Source organism: Idiotropiscis lumnitzeri, chromosome 1, assembly GCF_059441095.1.
Source record: "Idiotropiscis lumnitzeri isolate Australia: NSW breed Sydney's pygmy pipehorse chromosome 1, RoL_Ilum_1.0, whole genome shotgun sequence".
Taxonomy (NCBI): domain Eukaryota; kingdom Metazoa; phylum Chordata; class Actinopteri; order Syngnathiformes; family Syngnathidae; genus Idiotropiscis; species Idiotropiscis lumnitzeri.
The window spans coordinates 37,662,333-37,686,157 of NC_142391.1; the positions used below are offsets into that span (position 1 = coordinate 37,662,333).

Consider the following 23,825-nt stretch of genomic DNA (forward strand, 5'->3'; position numbering starts at 1 on the left):
ACAATTATGAGAATTCTGACTCATGGTTGCATGTTAGAGCAAGCAAATACAGGGAGGCAGTAATGCAAAGCCGGGTGTGCTGAACAAAATGTATTAACAGTAGCCAGGGTACTCCGGAAAAACTAAATCGTAAGTACGTCAAGTTGCAATCATGGCAATGCCAGGTGTCAAGTCTCCTTGTAAAATACACTTAGCCAAAAATATATTATAGCCATAGTCTCAGATTCAAACTTTTGCCATTCCACTGAACCATACATTTAATCGTATTCACATTTTTGCAGATTTGCTGAAGCGTTAACCAATGACCGTTTCTTGTCTTGTCTGTATGATATGAAGGATGTGCTGAAGTTGAACAACATAAGAACACTTCGATGATTACGATATACGACACACCGTGGAAACTAACAGCAATCACATCTTTCCTGACATTGGTCAATTTGAGATTAACAATTTGATGTTCAACCATTCCAAGCTGTTGCAAGATGTTACAGATGTTACACTGGGAATATTACAGTCGATGCAATTACGTTGAATCATTCAGTATTGAACCTCACAATAGAAAAATTAAATTAATTGAGAATAGCAAATCTCACCTTCAGTGGCAAAGGGGTGGAGTTATCTGGGACAGGAACTTGGGGCAGCAGGTGGAATACAGTAGTTCAAGTAGTTGAGGGTCTTGTTCATGAGTGAGGGAAGAATGACGTTTAATATCCACAGGCAGATTCATGCAGCATTGACACTGATGTATACGCTGCATCGGTCTTTCAAGGTGAGAAAAGAGTTGAGCCAAAAGGCAAAGCTCTCCATTTATCGACCGAGCTATGTTCTCCCTCTTTCCTATGATCAAAATATGTCTGGGTTGTGACCATGAGTCTCAGTTGATACAGGTAGCTGCCTCCATGACCTGACCCTGGATTAGAGACAATTTGTCATCTCTTTGCTTGAAAGCGATCATGTATGATGGTGGATGGAGAAGTTCTGTAAAACTGTAGAGAAATTTCCAAAAATTTTTGGTCCAGCTGTATTCCAGCTGGCTAGCTGTGATCTAATTAATTATGTTGTTTAGTTGTTTTCCTCTTCCGCATCAGCCAATGTAAGCAATTGTTAAAAGAAATACATTATTATTATTATTAATATTATAATAGTTTAGCTCTCAAGAAACTTGTGCCGACTGCATAAGAACATAACCGGCATGGTATTAGTTAATAATTTGTTAGTAGACCCTGGAGGCTATGACTTCCTGCAAGTTGGAGGCACAAAGTCCGAAGAAACAGCGCTGAGGACACAAAGAAGCTTCAGTCAGGTAAAGAAAAAAACAACTCCAGAGCATAATTTAACAGCCCCTTTTTTTTAACTCCAACACTTCATACAGCGGCCTGTGGCCTTTACAGTATTTAAGTAATGTATCAAAACGACTGAGTGGAAATCACTGATGGTGTTGTGGTGCATTTGCCATACTTTGTTGCTGGCAATGAGGATTCTGTTTCTACAGCATGACAGAGTAAATGTGAGTATGAATGGTGGTGTGTCACTGTATAGGCCGTTTGATTGACTGAGACCAGTCCAGGGTGTTGTCCATCTTTTGCCTACAGTATGTAGTATTGCTCTCCGCATAGAGAAAATGGATGTATGGATGTAACCCATTCATTTTTTTGGCTAGACTTGATGCTAGGGGTCACAAAGATCACTTTTTTTAAGTAATTCGTTTTCAAGGGTTAGGGTTTTAAATGTGACTGTTCAGCTCACATTGGACAGTGGAGCTCTGCATCTCGCAGTTGAGCAAAAGCAGATTCACCTATTCACTTTTTTACCCTCCCTTTTCCCTCAGTATTTTTCTTTTTTTTTCACGGCACGGTGGCCCGACTGGTTAGCACGATGGCCTCACAGTGAGAGACAGCATCGGTCGTGGGTTGAATCCCGGCTCTGGCCATCCTGTGTATAGTTTACAGGTTCTCCCCATTCCTGTGTGGGTTTCCTCCAGGTACTGCGGTTTCCTCCCAGGGTCAATGGTTGTTCGTCTGTATGTGCCAACCAATTCAGGGTGTCCCCTGCCTACTGCCCGAAGATAGCTGGGATAGGCTCCAGCACGCCCGCGACCCTAGTGAGGAGAAGCGGTACTGAAAATGGATGAATATATATATATATATATATATATATATATATATATATATATATATATATATATATATATATATATATATATATATATATATATATATATATATACATATATATATACATATATATATATATTTAATCCCCACTCATTCTTTAATTTGGGTGTTTAAAAAACACAATGCAATTGGAATTGGCGTAAATTATTCCCGGATATTTGCTATTTGCAGGCCATGACCCACGAGTAGTGGGGGATCCACTGTAATCACATATAATGTGAAAAAAAAATTCTCACGTTAATAAAAGAGTCCTATAATAACAATGTGAGAGTAAAACGAAATATTTATTGATACGGTATATACCAACTTCAATCTTTTAGGAAAGTGCAACAACCTCAATAAATTGTCATCTTTCTAAGCTGGTCTGGTCAGACACTGCCTTGAAACTGCAGTTTAAATGCATTACATTTTGCCTCTCAATGAATCAACAATCAATTGCACAAATTGACTAACCAGTTCCTATTCCAGTCCATCTAAGTTACTTAATATTCTTAGTGGCACATACATTCTCTCACTATTCGCCGACTGACCTAATGACTTAAAAGTTGGTTTCAAATTGATTTCACACTATCCCCATTGACAAAATCTTTTTGTTCTGAGTGGCTTGGTTAGCTCTCCAGGAACACATCTTTTAAGGAGTCCAGGTTCTGAGTCTCAAATTCGTGTTACAAAGAGATCTGTCTTTCAATTAGTCAATTCGCCAACCTGTTTCATTTGAATAACGGCAGCAATCTAACATTTGTTAGGGGACAGCTGTTTCTGGAGTGAATCATTTAATTTGATCAAGGTAATTGCGATAGATTCTGTAAACATCAAGATTGAATGCACTAACTTTGTCAGTTAGTACAACAATGCTTTAATCCTAATTGAATGAAGTTGCATCAGAAACCTTTGCAAAGCCACTTACCCTGTAAAAGGCTTGCCTAAAATGCATACCCATTAGGCCAAAATTCCCTTAGACAGGGATAGATTGCAATTGATGGGGACTTCCTTGAAAATATGTGATTGCTCTGTCTAATTTGTGACGTGTTGAAGTAATTGGGTGGTCTCCAAATGCTTTTTGTTCAGAGTTGTCCTTTGATCTTCTGTTAGAAAGACGCATTTTGTTTACATCCCAATAAGCCTCATTGCGAAGTCAATACTGTTGCGTTCTGGACCTTTCAGCCAGAAAGAGAATTGTCCATTCACTGTGTAATGAAGTTTAATGATGCCACGTGGATTAGTGCAACTGTCTCGCTTTCTCTGCTTTTGTTTTCATACCAAATGGTTTATGTGCAGCATTATGTAAATATTAAAGAATATCCCAAGGGTATATATGGAGAGAAAACATTGCCAGTGTCTGATTTTCCTCCGATTTTTTCAGAACATTATCATGTCTGAGGCGAGCGACCAGATGCAGACAGAGCCTATCACTGCAGTTGGAGTCCTTTCTTCATACAGAAATGCTCCAGATGACTACTGTGTTGTAAGTAATAATTTATTTACCTCACCTCTGGTGGAGTCAGGTTTTGCTACAGTAAACACATCCAAGCATATCTTTATGGATCTTGCTTTATAACTATGGAACAGAAAATATAGCTTACTCAATAAAAGAGATTTTTTTTCTCAAACCTACAATGCTGAACGCAATTAATAAAGAGTTCAAATTCAGTGGGACATCACATTGATTGGTCGATTAGGAGTTGAATTCCAATACTTTTATACGTAGTATGTGACCGCTTTTGTCTGTACATAGTATAAGATCAATCTATGATGCTGGCAGTCATCCAATATAATTTTTATTTTGAATATTGTAATGACTCATTTATGTTTTTTGTAATACTACAACACATCTTAAAAGATGCCTAAACTTAACCAGAGTCAACCGGGTGTTTCAGTTCTTTTGAACATCAGACACGCTGATGCAGACAACCCAGCTTGTGCCTTAGAGGTGCCTGACCATCGATCTCTTATCAGAGCCGCCTAGGAGCGTTCTTTGGTGCCTCTGTGCCGTTGCAGATGTCTCTCCTCCTCCTCCTCTCGCCTCTGTTGCGGAGTGCAAGTATACTCGCTGCAGAGAGACATGAAGTTTACTTTGATGATTGCTAAATAGTGTTCGTGTCTTACATGCATGCACAAGTCTTATAGTGTATTTAGTTGGGCTCGATTCCCACTACAGTGATTTATTTGTAAGTAAACCAGAAATTCTACAAATAAATTATCAATGAAGTCAATCAAATTAAAAACCACCTTTTTAATTTAGCTATTAAGTAATATACAAAGTGACACAAGAAAATGGGAACTTTTTAACAATCCAAAAAAACCACGAGTGATGGAAACAAATATTTTATTCATTGTAAATCAACCTTCAAACATACCATTCAAGAAACAATTATGGAATCTTCTTTTTCGGAGCAGAATAAATGCTTTTGGGTGTACTGGCCCTTTAACAGAGAGTTCAACTGAGCGAGTGTGTCAGTGGGTGAGCGTGCAAAAACACGGAAGCGATAAGTACAGCGGTGTGAAGAAGCAATTGAGAGCCATATAAGCATTATAAATTCTGTTAAATTTTAATTACCGGCAATTTAACATTAACAAGTGTCTCAGAAAGGTTCCAGTTTACCTTGTAACTATCGCTACGTTTGCCGTTGTTTGGGTAATAACGCGGAGACCAGAGGCTATTTGTTCGAAGCGGCTAATGGATGTAAAAATCCATTTTTATGGCTAAATTTCTCTATTGTGGCTTTTAATCAGGTGTGTTTTTTAGGGCAAAAATAAAAGTAAAAGGAAATGAATCTGAAATTAGTCAGCTACTGAGCTCTAAATAATGTGTATGAATTATCAGACCTCTACCGGTAGCTCCTCTCCCGCTGCGTCAACATTCATGGACGGATGCATGCTAGCCATTTTGCAGGGATCAGTGGAGGATGGTAGTGGTGCAGGAAGTGACGCAATACACGCTTGTTCTTCCAGTTTTGGTTCGGCAAAATAGTGTTGAATTGCTAACGCTTGCCACTGGTATATATAAAAAACGGTGTAACATTGGATTGATGAGCAATGTTGTGATTAAACTGGAATCAATCAAATGAGTTACTGGCCTCAAAATAATTGTGGGACTATTCAATTTTCATGCGCATACTTGTGGACACTTCTGCTTCAGAGTCAGGAATTTTGGCACGGGTTTTCCTCGGGCCGTTTTGGAGTACCCAAATTGGCTTTCAGCAGCATGGTGAGAATGGTAATTATTCACCTCCGCACACCCCGGGTCATCTAGCTTATTAGTGATGGACTTGTGTTACAGGGATGTTGCTGAACACATTTATCTTACAAATCAAGACCTTAAAAAGTTTCTGTTATTTGTAAATTATACCTTTGAAAAAAAAAAATCTTATTTAGAAACTAATGACTCAAGTCATGTATAAGTAATAAGAGGAATAAATTACATTCAACATGACGACACAGTGGAACGGTAGCTTTGCGGATTTGTGTTTGACTTTGGAGGTTCCTCGTTAATTGTTTATTACACTTCAAATCTTGAAATCCCCAAGAGAAATGAATGCAATATGGCTTATGGCATATGAGGCTTGCATCAAAAATAACTTTCATGGTGTTCAAACGATTATTCCAGTCTTGAGGAACATCCTTTAGAAATGTTTTTAATCTGTAAATTTAAAACGCAAACAATTCATTAGATCGTGCGCTGAGAGGGGGAAATTGGATTATTACGCCGCACTGGTGTACTGTATTGATTTTTAGCCCTCCATGGAAGGCTCCTTTTAAAAACCTGACTGCTTACCACTGTGACTTTACTCTTTATGCAGTAAATCAAAGGGCTGATTAACTCTTTTGCTCTCTGATTCTTTGCTGTGCTGTATGTTCTCATCTCTGAACTTCAGCAGATCGTTCCAACACAACAGAGCACAAGCCCAGATCAAACACTGTTCCACTGGGATCTGCAGCTTTGCTCAAGTACGAGCAGCCACCCAACATCAAACGCCATGCGCACACTCAGTCGTACTTTGACTCTGCAAGGGTTCCAAAGGGGATTGGCGTGTGTTTCAAATTTGCAAGCATTTGACTTGTTACTCTCATAAACTCATTACTAAAATTTGAATTTATTTCAAGAGGCATAACATTGGTTTTATAAGAAACACAAACTCCTTGTCAGAGAGACATACTGTAACTTACTGCCGGGTATTATCCAAAATATTCTTTCAGCGAGACAGGGTCGCTATGATTTGAGGGGCATATTTAACTCAATGACAAAGTACTCAAGAACAACTATGAAAACCTTTTGTATGTCTGTATGTGGAGAGAACGTATGAAACAAATTGATTATGGATTTACAACAAAGTGCAAACATTCACCAGTTTAAAAAGAAATATAAAATCAATATTTTTCTGAAGTAAAGGGAAAAGGAAGGGCTTGATAATGACAATAATGTGTGTACTGTGTATATATATATATATATATATATATATATATATATATGTATATATATATATACAAACACACAGTATTAGGTGATAAGATGTTATGATCACCTTTATTAATAATAATTTTGATAAAAGTTTAAGCTGTTTTAGATTTAGATCAAATAGTAGTCTATTTAGTTTAGTATGTTATGCATAACGGCATATAACTATTGAATTAGAAAGTGTATAGCATTTGATATATTGTGTGCACTGTAAATGTATCAGGCATGCTGGAGCCTATCCCAGCTGTCTTCAGGCAGTACATTATACCTTTATATTGTTTGCAATTAATGAATGATCATTTTCATCCTGTTTAAGTGACACTGCACATTAATTTTCTACAGTGCACTGGTTGGGAATCGTGGTTGTAAGAAATTATACATATGTTAAGCATCACATGGATACATCAGGCTTGATATCTAAATTCAGACATATACAATTTGAATCTATTAAAGTGTTGTCAATGATCCAAATTCGAATTTTTATTCTTGGCTTCTGTTAACTAGCGAAAACCATCAAGACTTGAATCAGTTTTGCCATTCTGTTTCCTCTATGCTACCTTGGGTGGCTTCTTTCTCCAGAGTACAGTTTCATGTACAGCCGGGCATCTCAGTGCTGCGGGTCGGTCTCCTGAGATCTTTTATTTGAAAATTCAGCACCTGTTCTGGAAATGTTAGGGACGTAGCAGTTGAAAATGTGATTGCTTTTTAAATCAAGAGCGCGCAGTGGCCGAGCTTTGGCATCTTTTGGTGCACGCAAATAGTACTTCATTTACTGAGCTTTTTGTAAATACAAAGAGCAGCCGGAAGAATGCGTTCGAACCACTACACATTGTTTCTGCCAGGGCCAAGCAGTTGGCCTTTCACATTCAAGCTGTGTCGTTCTCAAGCTGCCCCCGCCTGTTGGCAGGATGATGCCTGAGGTGCCTCCTAAGAGGACCGTGCCCTCATTACTCTTCAACTTGACTTTGGGTTTCACAAAACTAGACCTTTGGTTAAGCTGACAGAATGCTGTGACTACTGACCTGGAAAAAGTGGCCAAGACGGCCTGTCTTGTAAAGAAGAGGAAGGGTCTGTGATGTATAGGCTCCTTCTGGGACTTTCAGTTGAAGTGCTGTTGGTGACGCCCAGCCAGAAAAGCGCTTGCTGCTCATCTAATGCTCGCTCTGTCTTTCTCACCTCACTATCTCTGCTCCCTGCATCAAGTCGGCCCCCTCTCATCCCATCTTGTTGGTGGTGGTTTTGCATGAATCTCCCTGTGCCATGCTTCCCCCACCCAGTCACTGGGGTCATTCATCATTATTGTCAAGGGGGGGTAGTGCGTGTGGGTGGGTGCAGAGATCTATGACTTCTTCATTTGAATGAACCTCATTAGATTGACTCTTCTTTGTAAAGGATCCCTTTAGAAAATAACCCTGGCAGTTATTTAGGTGATTCTCACATTGTAGCCAATGGAACATGACGCCTCAACCAAGCATATTTGCTCCAACGATAGAGGAGTCTGCAGCTTATATTTTATTCTGCACAACACACAGCGATGTTGTTTAGGACCTTGAGCTTGACTTGTGGCACCCAAATGCTGTCAATATGATGCAATCTATTATTCTTACTGCATGCGTCAATCTTTTATAACTATGAATGAGCCTATTATACAAGGACAAGATGCTCCTTTATTGGGGTGTAGCCTCATTTCTGCACAACTCGTAAAAGTGCATTCTATCCTCAGCGGTTTACTGTGAGAATATTTGTCTCATTAAATACGAGGATGAATCCAAACGGTGCAGAGCATTCAAACTTCAAGGAGTCGTTTTCTTATCTTACCTGCACCTTGATGAGGGGTTACCACATTTTTTTATAAAAAAAATAAATAAATACTAATACTATATATATATATATATATATATATATATATATATATATATATATATATATATATATATAGTAATCCTTATTTTGCTATGGAGGCACACAGAAGTATGGTTTCCTTATTAGAGTGGATTGTCAGGGCATCTTTAATCAGCCTTCTCCCAAGGGATGATATTTTTAGCCAGCTTTTTGGAGACTCCTTTACCCATGCCGAGCTCTAATGAGATGGAGCGCTAGTCTAGGCAAGCATTAATTAAGGCGAGTATGCAAAGAAGAGACAATAGCAAGATGCTCATGGCATACATACATTAACTTTATCCCACCTCCTGAATTTTTTCTCCCTCCTTGTTTTTTTTTTTGTTTTTTTTCTTGATGTAGGTAGCACAAACAACAGATGGCTCTGATGCCGACCTGTGGAAGGACGGCTTATTCAAATCCAAGGTCACTCGCTACCTCTGTTTCACCAGAAAACCAGTAAGTGGTGGAATGTAAAGTATCACTTTTCTTGTGCAAACTGCATTTTGTCTGTCTGTCTGTGACTTTATGGGAGTTCTACACCCAGAATATTTTAGCAAGATTTGTGCTCAGATTAAGACTATTTTAAAAAGGCCAGTGGTGGCAGTACAGTTTAGAATTCTTTACATATGATAGATTTGAATGCATATTCAAAGTGTGCGATATACTTCTTTGCAATATTGTTCTTGCTACTGGTCCTCCTGAGGTTATTTGCTTATTGATAACACAACAATGAGCTGTATTTTAACCATCCATCGTTTTGTATTCAAAAGTTTATTTAAACAGAAAATTACATTTATGATCACTGAGAATGAAGACTTTTGTTTTATAAAATAATATGACACCACGTTAGATTCTGCCAAAATGCAAATAAATGTAAACTTATATTTTTTATTTGTATGCCTTTATTGTGCAGCATTCTATTAGTATTTTAAAGTGTGGTTGATCGTCTGTACGTTGACCATTACCATTAGAATGTCTCCTTTTATTGCCAAGCTCACAAATCTGACACTCTTCAGTTTTCTATTTAGGTATTTGCTAATCACAACCAAATTTAGTCACAGCGATTGGGTTCTATTCTACAGGTGTACCTAATTAAGTGCCCATTGAATTCGCAAAGTAGACAGCACTTTCTACAAAATCTGCATATGTACATTTTTGACAGGATTCTTTTATTTACAGAATGTCCTCTAACATCTAGACAACGTGGCAGCAGCTGCCTCATGGCCAAGTTCAATCTGGACTGCTGGCTAGTGTAAAGCATACAAATAGCCCTGTCCTTGTTCCTATTTATTATCTTAAATGTGTGTCTGCATTGTTTTAAAAACTTTGACACAAATAAAACACGACAGAGCTATCAACAAAGGCTATTTTGTCTGCCAGTCAAAGGAGCTCCCACAATAATTGTCCGACAAAAACAGATTCAGTAAAATTATCCCTTGAATTATATGGGTGGAAAGGAAATAGTTTGTGATTTATCATACTCTGGTTGTAACTAGATGAACCCCCCCTTTTGTCACGTTCTGATGGGGGTGGGGGCGAAACCCCAGCAAAAGAGGCAAATACAGAAAAAGCTCCCATGCATAGTAATAACATTCATCCATATTTTTCCTTAAGTCAGTGTAAAAACTATGAATAAAAATATCTTTAATGGCAATGACTGTCAAGCAACGACAAGAGAGGAATCCAGCCATCAAGTCACGCCTGGTTCAGCCCAGTTTCTTTTGCAGTGGTGTATTATAGCAATTTATTATGCCCAAAAATGAAAATGTTAAGGAGTCATGGAAGAGTCATGCTTGAAAATGTCAGATGACACAGCCCCTGAATGCTCTTAAACCAGCATCCTTTTCCTAGACTCCAAGACAACAATTACTCTTCTCGACCCCCCCCCCCCCAAAAAAAAAAAATAAAAAATAAAAAAAAAAAAAATATATATATATATATATATATATATATATATATATATATATATATATATTTCTGGCTCCCTTCCTGTTCACCCTCAACACCTCGGACTACAAATACAATTCCACAACCTGTCACCTGCAGAAGTTCTCTGATGACTCTGCGATTGTCGGCCTCATCACTCACGGTGACGATCGGGAGTACAGAGGGGTTACGCAGGGGTTCGTGGACTGGTGTCAGCAGAACCGCCTCCAAATCAACGCTGGGAAATCCAAAGAGCTGGTGGTGGATTTCCGCAAGCGTCGACACTCTCCACCTGCACCAGTGAATATCCAGGGAACAGACGTTGAGAGGGTCTCAACTTACAAGTACCTGGGTGTTCATCTGAACAATAAACTGGACTGGAGCGACAACACAGATGCTCTCTATAGGAAGGGTCAGAGCAGACTCTTCCTACTCAGGAGGCTGAGGTCCTTTGGCGTTCGGGGAACACTCCTCAGGAACTTCTATGACTCTGTGGTTTCATCAGTCATCTTCTATGGAGTGGTCTCCTGGGCAGGAGGCATCTCGGGCCGGGACAAAAAGAGACTGGACAAACTAGTGAGGAGGGCCAGCTCTGTCCTGGGCTGCTCCCTGGACTCTGTGGACTAAGTGGGGGGCAGGAGGATGACGGCAAAACTGTCATCAATGCTGGACAAACCAGCCCACCCACTCAATGACACTCTGAGAACACTCCACAGCTCCTTCAGTGATGGACTGTTACACCCTCGCTGTACCAAAGAGAGATTTCGCCGCTCCTTCCTGCCGACTGCTGTCAGACTTTTTAACAAGAACATTGGGTCAGGCCTACAAACGGGAGGGCATTAGTCCAATTGTGCAGTCCTAGGATGCAATATACACTACTACTGTACTTTCAGCCAATGGTGTACTTAAATATTGACCAATTATGTATTTTGTTTACCATTACAGTATTCTTATTACAGTACTTCTATCACTGCAGTATTTCTACCATTGCAGGACGTTCACTATTACAGTACTTTTATCATTGCAGTACTTTTATCATTGCAGTATTTCCTATCATTGCGGTACTTTTACTATCACAGTACTTTTACCATTGCAGTATATTTTATTATTGCAGTACTTTTTACCATTACAGTACTTTTATCATTGCAGTATTTTCTATCATTGCAGTACTTTTCTATCATTTCAGTACTCTTACCATTACAGTACTTTTATCATTGCAATATTTTTATCATTGCAGTATTTTCAATCATTCAGTAGCTTTTATCATTACAGCGTTTCCCCCTCTGTATAATGGACAGGCATTAGGAGTGTTTCCTTACACTACATACGTTTATACTGTGTATATTTGCATGCTTTTTATGAATGTCTGCTGCTAATATTATACATTAACGGCTACATTACGCCGCCGACTCTGTGTGATCTATATCTTTGCTGCTGTAACACCTCAAATTTCCCCATTGTGGGACTAATAAAGGACATCTTTATCTTTATCTTTGTATATATATAATATATATATATATATATATATATTAGTCTGACTTGAAAAAATCCCCATCATATTACCATCATTTATGACACCACGGCTGGCGGCTGGAGAAATATTAAGCACAAAGAGGCTAATGCACTACTGAGTGAGTGTTGGATGACCTAGCTTCTCTTGAAAGGTACATCTTGAAAATGGCCTCGCAAGTGTATCTGCAATTAAATCCAAACTTTTTGATTCTTCGGCCATTGTGGTTTAGAAAAACAAGAAAAATCTATAGATTATTGAACGGTCGCCACTTACGACTTTCTGGGGTGTTTATTACGCATAGCGCTGCCTCGTCACAAGTGAGTATCGAATTACAAGATGCGTTCACTACCCTAAATTCACTACTCTTCCTTTTCACGTTCACTATATTATCAATAACTATTTCTTTACAAAACTTGTTTCATGCATGAAGGTCAAATGTGCATTACTAACTGCCTCCCTGCAAAGTGGGGAGGAGAGAAGGAAAGAGAGAATATATATTTGATGTTTATCACTGCATCAATAATTAAATTAGTCATGATCCTCTTTCAAGGAAAAAAAAGCTTAATCTGAACTGTCTAGTATCCAGATAATGATTGCACACGTTCACAAGGGTTCAGTTACAAAAAAAAGAATGAAAATTGGAAATGCTTGATTTTTTTATAGTCCTCATATTGAATTGTATTGTAGAAGATTATTTTTGAAACAAAACCATGGAAACGTTCTCTAATGAATTGTAAAAAGCTACCATTTCACCCCAACTGTGTTAATGATTCCACCTATATTGTGAACCCCAACATCAAAGAGTCAAGGGACTATTTAGTTTTTGATAAACCATTGACTCTGTCTGACATTTTATCTCCAAAATAAACCAAATGTTTTAATTCCTTTCCCTGCATCTTTATGAAACCTGACTTTGAATCAATGCCTTTTGATTCTGTCCGTGACAGGGCCCTGATGTTGTTGTGGATGTCAAGTTGACTGACATTAAGGATCCATTGCCAGAGGGCTTTATTGCGGTGCAAGAAACAATGGACACAAGTAAGAAAAGAGACAATGCACTCACAGACCGCAGCCCAGCCAACCTTTTCTTACTCACTGACCAACTCAAATGGAGGGGGCAGCATTGCTTGAGATTGTGAATGTTTTACGGGTGCAGGTTAGCTTAGTTTATGGTACACTGCGGGAATAAAATAAACATTTTGCCCCAGAGGTACAACACGAAAGAATCATGAGTCATTGTTTATCTAAGCTGGAGCTGTGCTTTTCTTTTTTATGAGGGCCTTATTTATTTATGTATTTATTTGGGAAGAGGACGAGTGGATGGGGGTTATCTAATATTAATGAAATGCATTCCCCAATGCTTTAGTGCTTTTTGAGTGCTATGTATTTCCCCTTCACCATTCATGCCTTGGAAATGTAATAATATTTTGGTGTGTGGAGCAAGGACAGCTTGTTTATTATTTTTATTATCATTCCATTTATGCTGCACTCACAGTGTTGCTGGGGAAATAAATGAGAAAAGCACAGAAGCAATATACAGAAGGATGGCATTTTTTTGTGAGAAAGAAGAAAAGACATTACACACATGTTGATGGTGTAATTTAATATTTAATTAATTTATGTGGATCTATGTTTAATGGACTGCATGTGGCATAACATATGAGATTCTTTTTAGGCGAAACCAGTTAAAAATCCCTCTCGTGCACTAATGTTGAAGGAGGATCCTTCTTAGTTCTGAAATAATACAAATGATCACAACACGTGTTTTGTTGCTTTTTGGGTGTCGACTTGAAATTTGATTCATCAAGTCGTCTCTAAACCTAAAGTAAGTCAACTGTTTAGTACAAATACAGTTATGAGGGGTTGGAAAACACCTTCAGTTGTGTTTGGCTTGAATATACAATACATGGTCACAATTTCAGTTTTTTTCTTTCATGTCTCCGTGATCAGAGGAGCCTGCCATGAGGAAGAGGAGGATTTGTGTGAAAATGAGCCCACGTGCAGCTGCGGGGACGGCTGTCTTTGACTTTCAGATCATTGCCAAATCCAAGCATCATCTTGTTCACTACGCGAGCATGGGGTACGTTGCTGACCACTGCAAATGATACTTCTCAATTTGCGGCAAAGTAAATGGCATTTAACTGAAAGCATCATGGCTAATGACTAGCATGAAAATGAACAGTCAGTTGTTTGCAGGTGTGAGTAGATTTACTTTTATTTTATTTTTTGTCATACAGTGGGAAGCAGTGGCTTAAATGCGCAGTAGAATTAATACATATTAAGCTCTTTCTCCTGTTTTGTCTACAACCGGCTTGAAATTCATCTTAAATCCATTTAAGTTTTAAATTTCAGGTGACCGTCACCATGACAACAACCTGGCATGGGTGCGGAGCGATAATGCAATGATGCTACACATTCAACATGATTCAATTTGATAAATTCCTCTGTTTATAATTTACTCACTATTTTACAGTGAGATCAATAATATGGGAATATGGTATCGAATGGGAGAGATTCCTCATCTCCAGCCATCGCAGTGGCGATCCAGTGGCGTTAAAAGTGGTCTCCCTTCTGACACTGAGAGGTAATACTTTGTCAAATCAGTTTCCATTTGCCTTCTTCCATGCTCATTGTAGTTTTATTTTTCATCGCATTATCATATAACAATTAGGATAACGATCGACAACCAGGTAATCTCACCTGCGTCATTTAGTGGAAAGGTACCCGAACAGAAATGTCGTGATAATCAACTCAATGGATACCTTGAGTTCAATGAGGGCTAAACATCTATTATTTGCGGAGTTCCCACAAAACAGAGAAAGGCCACATTCTGACTTGGCCGACATTAGTGTTGTGCACACAAACAGCATGGGAAGTAGCCCGGAGATGGAGAAACAGCTGCAGAGGAAGGGAGGAGAGCTCCAAGATCTTTGGCATGCTAGAGTGTGCGTGTCCGCTCTCTGCTCAGGCTGCTGCAGCATCCTCTGCCTCAGGCCTCACAGTGAGCTCCAAGGCAGATGAGCTCAATTATTTATCGCAATGAAGACCTGGGGATTTCCACTGCAAATTGTAAATAAACAGCTGAGACGTTGTCACAGAGAGCTTGGCAGAGAATTCTGCTATGTTTGCCAAAGCATGAGGCTTTTGCTTCGCCATCATTTGCTGAGCTGAGTAAAAGCCACATAAAAGCTTAACGGTGTCAGAGACTGTTCACATGGCCGTATATTTTAATGAGAATAAATAAATACATTGAATAAAATGCGACAAATTTGGAGCCAGTGAGCAGGCCTATGTGTGTCGTTACAACGCTTACCTGTGATTCGCTGCTCTTTTGAAGCCTCCTTTGGTGAGGGTGAGAGATTGGGATGAATTGCACCTCGAAGCAACTTCACACCCCATCCGATGCCTGCTGAGATCACAGACTGCTGGTTTTGGTTTAACATTCAAATCCATTCTACACGTTCAGTCTTCTTTTTAGAGTAATTCCATGCATAATTCAATGATGCATGAGAACAGGATTGTGGGTAAATTACTGTATTTAGCAGAGGTGGGCAATTTACAAAATTTTGCCAGTCCGTAATTTGTCAGTGGTCTGGGCACCTGTCACTCATCGTCACATCAGCTGTGCTTCCGTCAGTAAATTTCACAAATTCACTAGTGCGTCTATCGTCAGACCATCAGTCACAAAGTTGTACAATTCTGGCAAAACTGACCAAGTCGTCTCAATCAATTCTTTTCTTTCTACTTTGTCTACTCTTTCTTTTTCTTCTGTCTTTTGGCAAACAACTTTTGATGCATTAAGGCCACCTTCTGAAGTGGAGTGTTGGGATGCATACACCATTTCCTAACCCCCTTACGCTACTGTGTGCAAAATAAAAAATAGAAATGGACTCAGTTGTCGATCGGTACTTGACCCAGTTTGTGATGATTACACTGACGGACGAAAATTAACTTCCGGCAGTGCTATAGGTCCATCATTTTTTTAAATTTTATTTTTCATAAGTTTGTTGTCAGCCGTCATTCGGCAGAAAATCGATGGACCTTGTGTTTGTGAGACGGAATACCCACGTCTGGAATTTAGCCAAGCCCCTTTGACAGTTTCTCGGGCATCTATGCAAAGCATGTACTGTAGAGCAAACAAGCTAACATGCGATTACAAAATATGTTTGTAGTAATTTCAAAGTCACAGAATAGAAGTATTGAAAAGTGATTTTTGAGCAATGACTCAAGACACATTGGTTGTTGAAGACAGGGTAACTCTTAACATCATTGTCCCATATGCTCTCCTGTACTTTATTTGTATTCACCAACAGTTTTTATATTTACATTCTTGTACCTAACCACACAAACGTCATGGTACATCTTGAGTTAGTGCTCATCAGCTCAAAATGTTTTAACAGTCATCCATATTTTCATTTTCAGGATGATTTTGAAAGCTTTGATCATTCCTCTCAAATGTTAATCTGCCGCAGACTGTTGTGTGTATGTGTATGGATGTAAATGATCAATTATGTTTTAATAGTGCCAAGCTTTGCCAGGTCTTCATATGCATCAACAGTGGGTAGTTCCATTTTTAAGTGATATTTTACATCTCACCAATTAGTACAGGAAGCTGAAGTAAAATGAAGGATAAACTGCAGTAGTTAGTTCTTATTGGCTCAGGCTGTTACGCCAGATTGAGCCACTAAAATGTTTAGGATGCAAATCTGTTGAGCTTACTGCTGTAAAAATGCAGAGGCAATTTGTTTATTGCTAGTATTCACAAGTGTGTTAAATTTGGCCATGTTTTTAAAATGTATTTTTCTTTTTCATTATCAGCACGCATATTTATAATCTGGATAAATTAGCATCAAGTAATTTAAATTTAATTAAGTTATTTATTTCTCCTGAACTCACTTAGTCGCCTGTACATGCAATTATTGATACCTATTAGGTAAAGAACAATGGTCAGTAAAATAACTTCATGACAATTTTTTTTAATACAGAAATTAATTGCATAATTAATTAGTTTTATTGTTGTTACTTAAAATCAGGCATTGCTTTATTATTAGCTTGCACAAAAAAAACATTGTCGCTCAATATTTTAATGCAGTCATTGCAGTCAAATGATTTCTGTAACTTTGATTATTGTGCACCTGTCAAAATTTTTTTTGTTATCGGTTTGGTTGGCATGGGACAGTATGTCATTACTTGACACTCAAAAAAAAAAAAAAATACAAATTCAGGGTGTACCTGTCGTTGCTGCCAAATACTTTAAACATCCTAAAGTGACCAAAATTAATTAAAGTGGGAAAAAGGAAAAAATAAGACATTTTTTGAATGAAGAAAATAAAATCAGACTGAGAAATCCAGTTTTTATTTGTGTGCTTTTTTTTAAATCACTAAAGACTAGTCTCCTTAGGCTTGATAATGTTTCTCATGTTGTCCTTAAGTGTGATGGGTATACAGCGAGCATTTGAAATATTATCTACCACTCATAGTTTTTTTTCTCCCACAAATTTTGTAACTGGTGTGAAAATCACGACATCCAGCCACAGGCTGCACTATGCAAGCAACCTTGAAATGTGTCCAGTAAAGATGCCCTCCATCCTCTTTCACTCATCATTCTTGGCCACATTTCTACTTGTTCTCCTGATAAAACTGTCATTGGTAAGGCAGGTATCTGACCCCTCTCGTGACTGCGAGCATAAATTAGGTTTGTCCTAATATTAACATTGATTCTGCTTCACTTGGATTACAGTTTTTTTGACATTTCTATTACAATTTTAGCCCAATGTACACACAGGCACCTTTTAAATCAAATTGTGGTGTGATAAAAACGTCAAGGCTAAATATCCCTTTCTTTCCATTGCAAAGCTGCCTTTGTTACACATGACACCTAAAGAGTTGTCCATGTCAGAATTGGCATCTCAATACATTGTGGATCTGGCTGCCTTCTGGCTGTGACACTCACATTGAAGCACCTCTGCAGGAGATTTTATCAGCTTGTGTTGCATGCTGGTTAGTCAAGACTTCCCAATACAGCTTACTGTTGCGAGAAAAAGACACCCTGACTCTGTAACTGCGTGTGTTTCCTGACAGACATTTTCTCAAAGTTGTTGAAAGCCATTCCTACTTAATTTTTCACATTACTTTGTTCCATTCCGAAACGTTGCAAGAAGCGCCTCAGATCACTGCAATGCTTTCTGAACAGTGCCAGGGATGATTGAATGATTGGTGGAGATCTGATGAGATCATACTATTCAGCAACCAAATTCCAAGAGTGCCTCTTTTCAGCCTCTGACACTGAGCTTAAAGGAGGATAATGACGGCTGAGACAGCGGCACCTATGAAGCAGCACTGTCAGCACACAGAGGAAGGTGTGGAAGTGTTGTCACAGGAGAGGCTGAATGGGTGTCAAAACAAGAGCTTTCTGCTTTCTGTATTATAACTCTGGCTTTTCACTGAAACCACTTCCTTCATCATCTTGCCTCTCTGCTGACTACCACTTCTGTGGCCACTGTCTTTCAGTTTCTTTTCTCTGTCCCATTTATCTGACATTGACAATACAGCGACATGAAGAACAAGATTTGAAAGGCAATTGCAAAAACACTGAAGTCAACGTTAGAACAACTGCGCTACGCTTTGCAGGGCTAATAGGATTTTAACTTGACCATATTTGGTGGGAGCAGAAATTTCCTGATCGGTGTTGTAATTGTGTAAATCTTCCTGGGCGTGTTCCCAGTTTAACTATAATTTGATGAGGAACTACACTATAATTGAATATTCAAATGAATTAGGAATATGTGTCAATATGGCTCTCCTTGACTGAAATGAGGATTAATTGTTGTCAAAACTCCAGTGACTACCATAATACAAGTCCCAACACTGTTGTTGATTCGCAAATGCACTTGCCATGTTTTTGTTTTGGGCATTAGTTGTCAAATTGATTTGCCAGATGTCGGCCTCTCCAATGCAGCTAAAATTGTATTTAGAAAATTCCAATTTGGAGTGAGGCGGCCTTGCGACGTGAGCAGATGGCAAAAGCAACCCTTGAGATTTATTTTAGAAACGTTCCGTGTGAACACATGAATGTTTCCATGGTGATTGGAATGACTTTATTTACAAATGTAGAGCTAACTGAATCCTTTTCCTGCTTCCCGTTAAGTTTTTGCTGGCGTCTTATATTATTGATTGACTAAATCTACCACCAACTCCTAAAAAAGACGTTTAAACCTTTCACCACCACTTCATCAGTGTGCTGGATGTCTGTGTGATTTGACAGATGTGCAGCTTTCCTTTCAGCTGCGGACTCAACCTTTCCAAGGTAAAGAAATCTGCAACGAATATGGCAATCGTCCCCACAAGATTGATGCCAACCTTTTAAAAATTCACCATTGGTCTGCATTCAACGTGGCCAAATGCTAATGTAAATGAGTGCGGGGGGGCAGTTGACCCTTTCATTGCAAAGAAATCTGAGTTGCGGGTTTCAACTCATGAATACCACAGCCAGTCTGAAGTCTTGTTTTATTGCCCTTGATAGAAATGATTCTATTTATTTTTCTCCTAAGTCTTCCAAAGGTCCAATTTGTGTACAGCCTCCACCGTTCAACTGAAGAATTTAAATTTTATATCCCTCCCAACTAGCATAAGACTGCTATCCATGAATAGAACATTCAGTGTGTACTTTGTATTATATGGATAGAACATATATAGTACATTAATAAACAAAACAAACCACTCCTTATCATTTGCTTCCACAATCTCCCCATTTTTACAGCACGTCAGTGACTCCTCCAGAATTTTGCTAACCTGCTCTCGTATAACGTCGAATGTCGGTGCGTTCTAATCATAGCAATTCCCATTTTAATGATATTACGGACTACTTTGCGTCATCATTATGAGTTGGTTTGTTTTATAGCTGCTGTATTCTTTAGCTACCTCCAAGGCACATCATGTTTTGCAGCTCTCTTGAAGCTGTTTTTTTTTTCTCTCCTCCTCACTAGCTGTGGATTTATCGATCCGTAGGGGTGAAGCAGGGGGTGTAATTTGTGATAGCTTGATTGATGAGGATTTCAATCTTATATGGTTTGTTAACTTCAACTGCCCACAAAGTGCATTCAGTGCTGTTTTCTGTAATACAAGGCCATGAAACGGTAAAAGCAGACTTCCCTTGAATAATGGAATCCCGTGGCTCCTCCAGACTTAACAAGATCCTGCTCTAAAGCTCTGTTGAAGGTCTGTGCAAGCCCGCAGGCAACTGATGCAGGTTTAACTTTTGCCTTATTTTCCCCGTTTAGACTCAAACTTTGATTTCACAGCTCAGGTCTGTCTTTTAGACGGAGATACTTTAATATTTCTTGAGATGCTCCGATGCCACTGCTACATATACACATGTGCCAATAAAGGCTATATGAATATAAATTTCACATAGATGGCAACCTTCCATTTAATATGGCACTCACTGAATTGACACGATTGAATGTCAGTCACATTGTATCATTTTCTTTTCGCTGCGACAGCAGGAGGACCATCAGCAGGTCGGACTATGAGCACCAGAGCAGTGGCAGCTACACCATGACAGGTACAGCATCTCTCACTCTTCACATTTACGTAAATTATTTTACTGTCATTGTAGTCAACAATGACATTTAGATGGAAAGTCAGACAAGCAGCAAACAAGACTTAACACTCCCCCCCCAAAAAATAATAAAAAAATGGAAAACAATTGGAAATGTTCTATTGTGGCATCACGGAAATAGAAGCATTTATCAGTGCATGAAAAGAAAAGGGAATATTCGAATATGTCCTGTATGTGTTCACATATAGGTTGGCTATCCCATTCAAAGTAACCTGATATAGAAACTTTGCTCAAAAGCAATGTGGAACGTTTCTACCGCTTTCATCAGGTTAATGCAGGTGACCTGAGCAAATGCATTGATGTAGGAACTACTTAGTAATAACTGACAATGTAGGCTTATGGAGGTTACCATTCTTAAACTTACTTTATTCTCTGTAGTTTGTTTCTAGCTCTGTTAGGATTTATTAAAATTCAAGCTTTATTTTAATTGATCTGCAGCTGAGAAAATTCTACATATGTAAAAGCTAAATCCACCACCTCAGTATTATTGACCCCGTATTCCTTTATTTGGTCAAGAAACATTAGGAGTCCTGTGTTAATGTAATACAATAAACCAGTGTGAGACTTTGGCATTTTAGAGGCCAAATTTAAGCAATACAGGAACCTCCGAATGGAATCTGCGCTCCAGCCTGATTGTGTGACGGCATGAGGTGAATGAAGCAGGCAGGTTTTTATCTAGCTGGAGAGAGACACCATGTGGTGAGGATTCATCCTGCTCCTCAAGAACAGGCACACCCAAGCTTGAGATTGTTTTACCAAACCTCGTTCAAATATTTTAATAAATAATAAAAAGGCATGAGAAATATTTATTTTTATGAATTCATGGGCACACAATTATCAATTTTGAACACATATTAAGATGTTTGTGGTTCACATGAAAGCTCGGAGCACATCCCAGTTGACAAACCTGCAGGATGCAAAGCCAAAATGATGAAATATTGGAATAAGGCATCATATGAATGCAAGTTAAGACGAAAATACAACATGTGGCCCCAGAATGAGACAAAATAATTCCAGCTGCAAAAGGGATGTGAGTTACTGTCACTCAGCGACAGTGAAGAACTAGCGCAAACTGTGCATGCACTTCACCGCAATCGTTATTTATCTTTGAACAAAAAAAAAGCGCATCTTTTGTTTGACTTGCAGCATCAAAATGTGGCTGAGGAAAAAGAAAAACATCGCTTCATTATCAATGTGATTGCCTGCAGACCTTGTGTGACCTTCTAGACAACAACCTATTTAATTGTTAACTGCGACTGTGATGGTAGCTCTTCTGTACGCGTGTGTGGGTGTGCATGTGCGTGTGTGTAGGCGCGTGGGAGTCTGTGTGTGCAGGCTGACAGCTGGCCAGGTTCGAGTTGCTCTAAAACCATGTGCGCTCTGTCAGGCCCGTACAGGCGCCTTCTTTTGGATTGATGAATTGCCTGCTTTCTTGATTAAACCCTCCGTCACTTCCCAACTAAACAAAAACCCCAACACACAAAAGAAAAGCGAGTTGAGCGGAGGAGAGGTAACATGTCTGTGAAATGTGTCATCAGCAGTCACATTATGTACACATGTGATGTGCAGGCGTTTTGACATTTATTACCAGAATATTAAAGCAATTCCCATTCACTTTTATTCCCCCTTGACAGTTCAAGTTCATTTGAGGAGTTATCAAGTTTTCGTAGCAATCGTGTGCTTTTGTTCGCTTGCATCACTTTGATCCTTGCCTTCCCAATTAACTCTGTTATGATGGAAAATTATATATAATGAATGGATATGTCAAAGAATAATATTGAAAAAAAATAAAAGAAATGTGTAAAACCCGCATAACCGAGAAACTAAGTCCCCTGTAAAGTATTCGGCAAACATGTATTCAGCAAACCTCCACCTGATGAAAAAAAAAAAAGTGAATCTAATGAAAAGTCATACATTTGCATATCTGTCCCATTAATCACAAATAAATCCTGACATTGGCCCTCATCTAGAGTAATATGGAGTGCAATTATTTCCCGATCCATTAGAGGAAGTTCAATTAACAGACATAAGACAATTCATCCTTCAGGGGAAGAGGAGGAGAAAAAATAGAAAGCTTAAAATTAACTTGGGTTTGAAAAATATCTTGACAGGATGACAGTGATTTTTGAGTCTCAGGAAACAATATTAGAATTCTTATTAATGCGTGCGCATCTTCATTTAATTTGCAGCAAATAATTGGAAAATGCAATGGCGCTGTCCAATTAAAGCTCCACTTTATGCTGTTTAATAATACCCTCGTAATATTACAGCTTATGGAATGACAGGTAAGTTGGTGTATGAATAAAACATAAAGCCCTGTAATAAGAGACAGGAAAAAAGCAAGACAGTTGTTGGGGGGCTTTTAAATGCTCAACATCATTTGCATATATTAATCTCCTCTTTTCAGCCTTATCAAGTATTCCACTGTATTTGAAGTTAAAATTGTCATGACAGGCAGGCGTACGCTTCGTTTTCCAAGGATTTATAACTTGTATAATTCTGGATCTTTAATAAGTCAATATGACTGATCCTCCGAGTTCTGTGAAATTTGGTTAATTGTTCCAGATGGTGTTCACTGATTAAGCAAAATTACTTCCTTTCTCTTCTTCCCGAAAAACTACATCATTGCTTGATTGACTAACTTGGAGAAAAAAGATTATTTTGGCATAGCACTTTCACTAAGAGGTTTCTCTTCAGGTTTCAAACAAAAGTTCCATCTTATTTTGGCTGCGTGGTTCTAAGCCAGGCTGTGCGGGGGCGGGGATCATTTGAGTCCTTCTCTCACTCTGCGACGGAGCTCAACTGTTTCTGTACTGCTGGGCCAATATTTTTGAGTAACTGTTATTTAATCTGAAGAATTAAAAAATACAACCTCTGGCGAATACCGCAAAACCTCTTATTAGTGAATGTCATTCTCTTCTGTGTCTTTTGTCATCCTTTTCTCCGTACGGGATTGTGCTCTACTTGCAACACGAGTCAGGCAGCCACAGCTCACTGACGTTCTGTTTTGCATCAGTTAAACTGAACTGAATGAATCATTTATGGAAGTGTTATGGGGGAGGTATGGGCAGATTTACTGCTGCGCGTTTCGTTTCGATGGAATGGGAGTTCTATGAAACCAATCTTGATGTCTGAAGTAATGCCAGCGCTTACATCAAGACATGCAAAGTATGTTCTTCAAATCCAAGTTTTGCCTCTTAATTTTGCTGGTCAGCAGAAGGCGATGCAGACAACCATTTAGTAGGACAACAGCGC

At 38.8% G+C, this 23,825-nt stretch overlaps 1 protein-coding gene across 2 annotated transcripts in view; it reads left to right on the forward strand.

Moving 5' to 3' along the window:
- The first annotated feature begins 1,254 nt into the window (after positions 1-1,254).
- Positions 1,255-23,825, forward strand: part of mvb12bb (multivesicular body subunit 12Bb) — a 35,356-nt gene continuing 12,785 nt past the window's right edge. Inside the window, exons 1-7 of one of the 2 annotated variants that reach the window (XM_088308366.1) lie at positions 1,255-1,303; positions 3,538-3,639; positions 8,872-8,967; positions 12,898-12,988; positions 13,901-14,030; positions 14,424-14,534; positions 20,452-20,513. In XM_088308366.1, coding sequence (XP_088164492.1) covers positions 3,547-3,639; positions 8,872-8,967; positions 12,898-12,988; positions 13,901-14,030; positions 14,424-14,534; positions 20,452-20,513 — 583 coding nt within the window. In that variant the 5' untranslated portion in view covers positions 1,255-1,303; positions 3,538-3,546. The remainder of the gene's footprint in view (positions 1,304-3,537; positions 3,640-8,871; positions 8,968-12,897; positions 12,989-13,900; positions 14,031-14,423; positions 14,535-20,451; positions 20,514-23,825) is intronic. The other variant, XM_088308356.1, reaches the window with a different exon arrangement.